Source organism: Fukomys damarensis, unplaced genomic scaffold, assembly GCF_012274545.1.
Source record: "Fukomys damarensis isolate Sample0158 unplaced genomic scaffold, DMR_v1.0_HiC HiC_scaffold_33, whole genome shotgun sequence".
Classification (NCBI taxonomy): domain Eukaryota; kingdom Metazoa; phylum Chordata; class Mammalia; order Rodentia; family Bathyergidae; genus Fukomys; species Fukomys damarensis.
In genome coordinates, this window is record NW_022900945.1 from 22147596 (window position 1) to 22148727 (window position 1132).

The window sequence follows — 1132 nt, forward strand, 5'->3', positions numbered from 1 at the left end:
CACTATGCTATGTAGACTTACATAAAATAACAGAAGGGTTTCATTTCCCCCCGTGGAGCTGGGCATTGAATCCACGGATTCAAGCACATTCAACACTGAACTACATTGATGTCTTAGGGGAAGCTGTTTTAATGCATTTCAACTGAAAAAAAATATCAAATTCCCTGAAGATTGTTAGCAGTGAGGTTAACTGGAAAAACAAAGGAGACAGTTACTTAAATGTTTGTATCGAATTATTTGTTGCTCAGCATCCAGAAGGTGGCAGCACTGAGTTACAAGTCCTTACTGGGCCTTCTAGCGGAAATAGTCACACACTGCCCACGCTGCGACCTCTGTGTATTCCAGGTCTTGATGATTTCCTCAGCAGCATCCAGTGTGCTGTCTTTCTGTAAATTAACGAGATAATTGCAACCATTACATAGGGCAGAAATTCAAGATGAACATTTACAGGCCGTAATAACACTACATGAAGATTTAAATGATCTTAGGTGAAGAAAAATTTTCATGTGCAAAAGGCAAATGCAGAAGCAAAAACAAACAAACAAACATAATCAATTATAGAAACATCAAAGAGTACAGAGGAGCTTAAAGTGAAAAATAAAAGCAATCAGCTCCAGTCCTCCCCATCATCCCCCAATCAATCCCCTCCTCTCCCAAGACCTTTTATGACAATTTCAATCTAAAGAACGCACTTTTGCTTCTACTTCATTTGTGCATTTTGCAAATTAGTCACTGTGCTTTGCTCTGTACAAGGAATATTTAGTTTAACTCTAAACATTAGTCTGCCCTTTCCTATCAAGGCTTCAATTACAGCTACTGAAAAGTGATTCACTTAGTTTTTGAATAGGAACGCACGCCTATGACATAAAGTCAATTAAACTGAGGCGTAAGCGATGAGAACCTGGCCTTGCGTTTTCCTCTTTTGTTTTCTTTTTTTCCTTTCTTTTCCCTGTCAAATGATTCGGAAGGTACTAGGTGTGGCTGAGCGAAGTGTACAGATCCAGGGGCCGAGGCTGCCTGATACAGGGTGCTGCAGTATGACTGAACAAAGGTGGCCAGTGTGGGTGGGTAAGGGTGGTGGAAGAAGCTGGGCGCACTTGTAGTCACAGCTCTCTGGAAGGCTGAGGCAGGA

The 1132-nt window shown here is 41.4% G+C and overlaps 1 protein-coding gene across 10 annotated transcripts in view; it reads right to left on the minus strand.

Moving 5' to 3' along the window:
- Positions 1-215: 215 nt before the first annotated feature.
- Positions 216-1132, minus strand: part of Kyat3 (kynurenine aminotransferase 3) — a 56582-nt gene continuing 55665 nt past the window's right edge. For all 10 annotated transcript variants that reach the window (XM_010636662.1, XM_010636658.3, XM_010636666.1 and 7 more), the window contains one exon: positions 216-386. In XM_010636662.1, coding sequence (XP_010634964.1) covers positions 273-386 — 114 coding nt within the window. In that variant the 3' untranslated portion in view covers positions 216-272. The remainder of the gene's footprint in view (positions 387-1132) is intronic.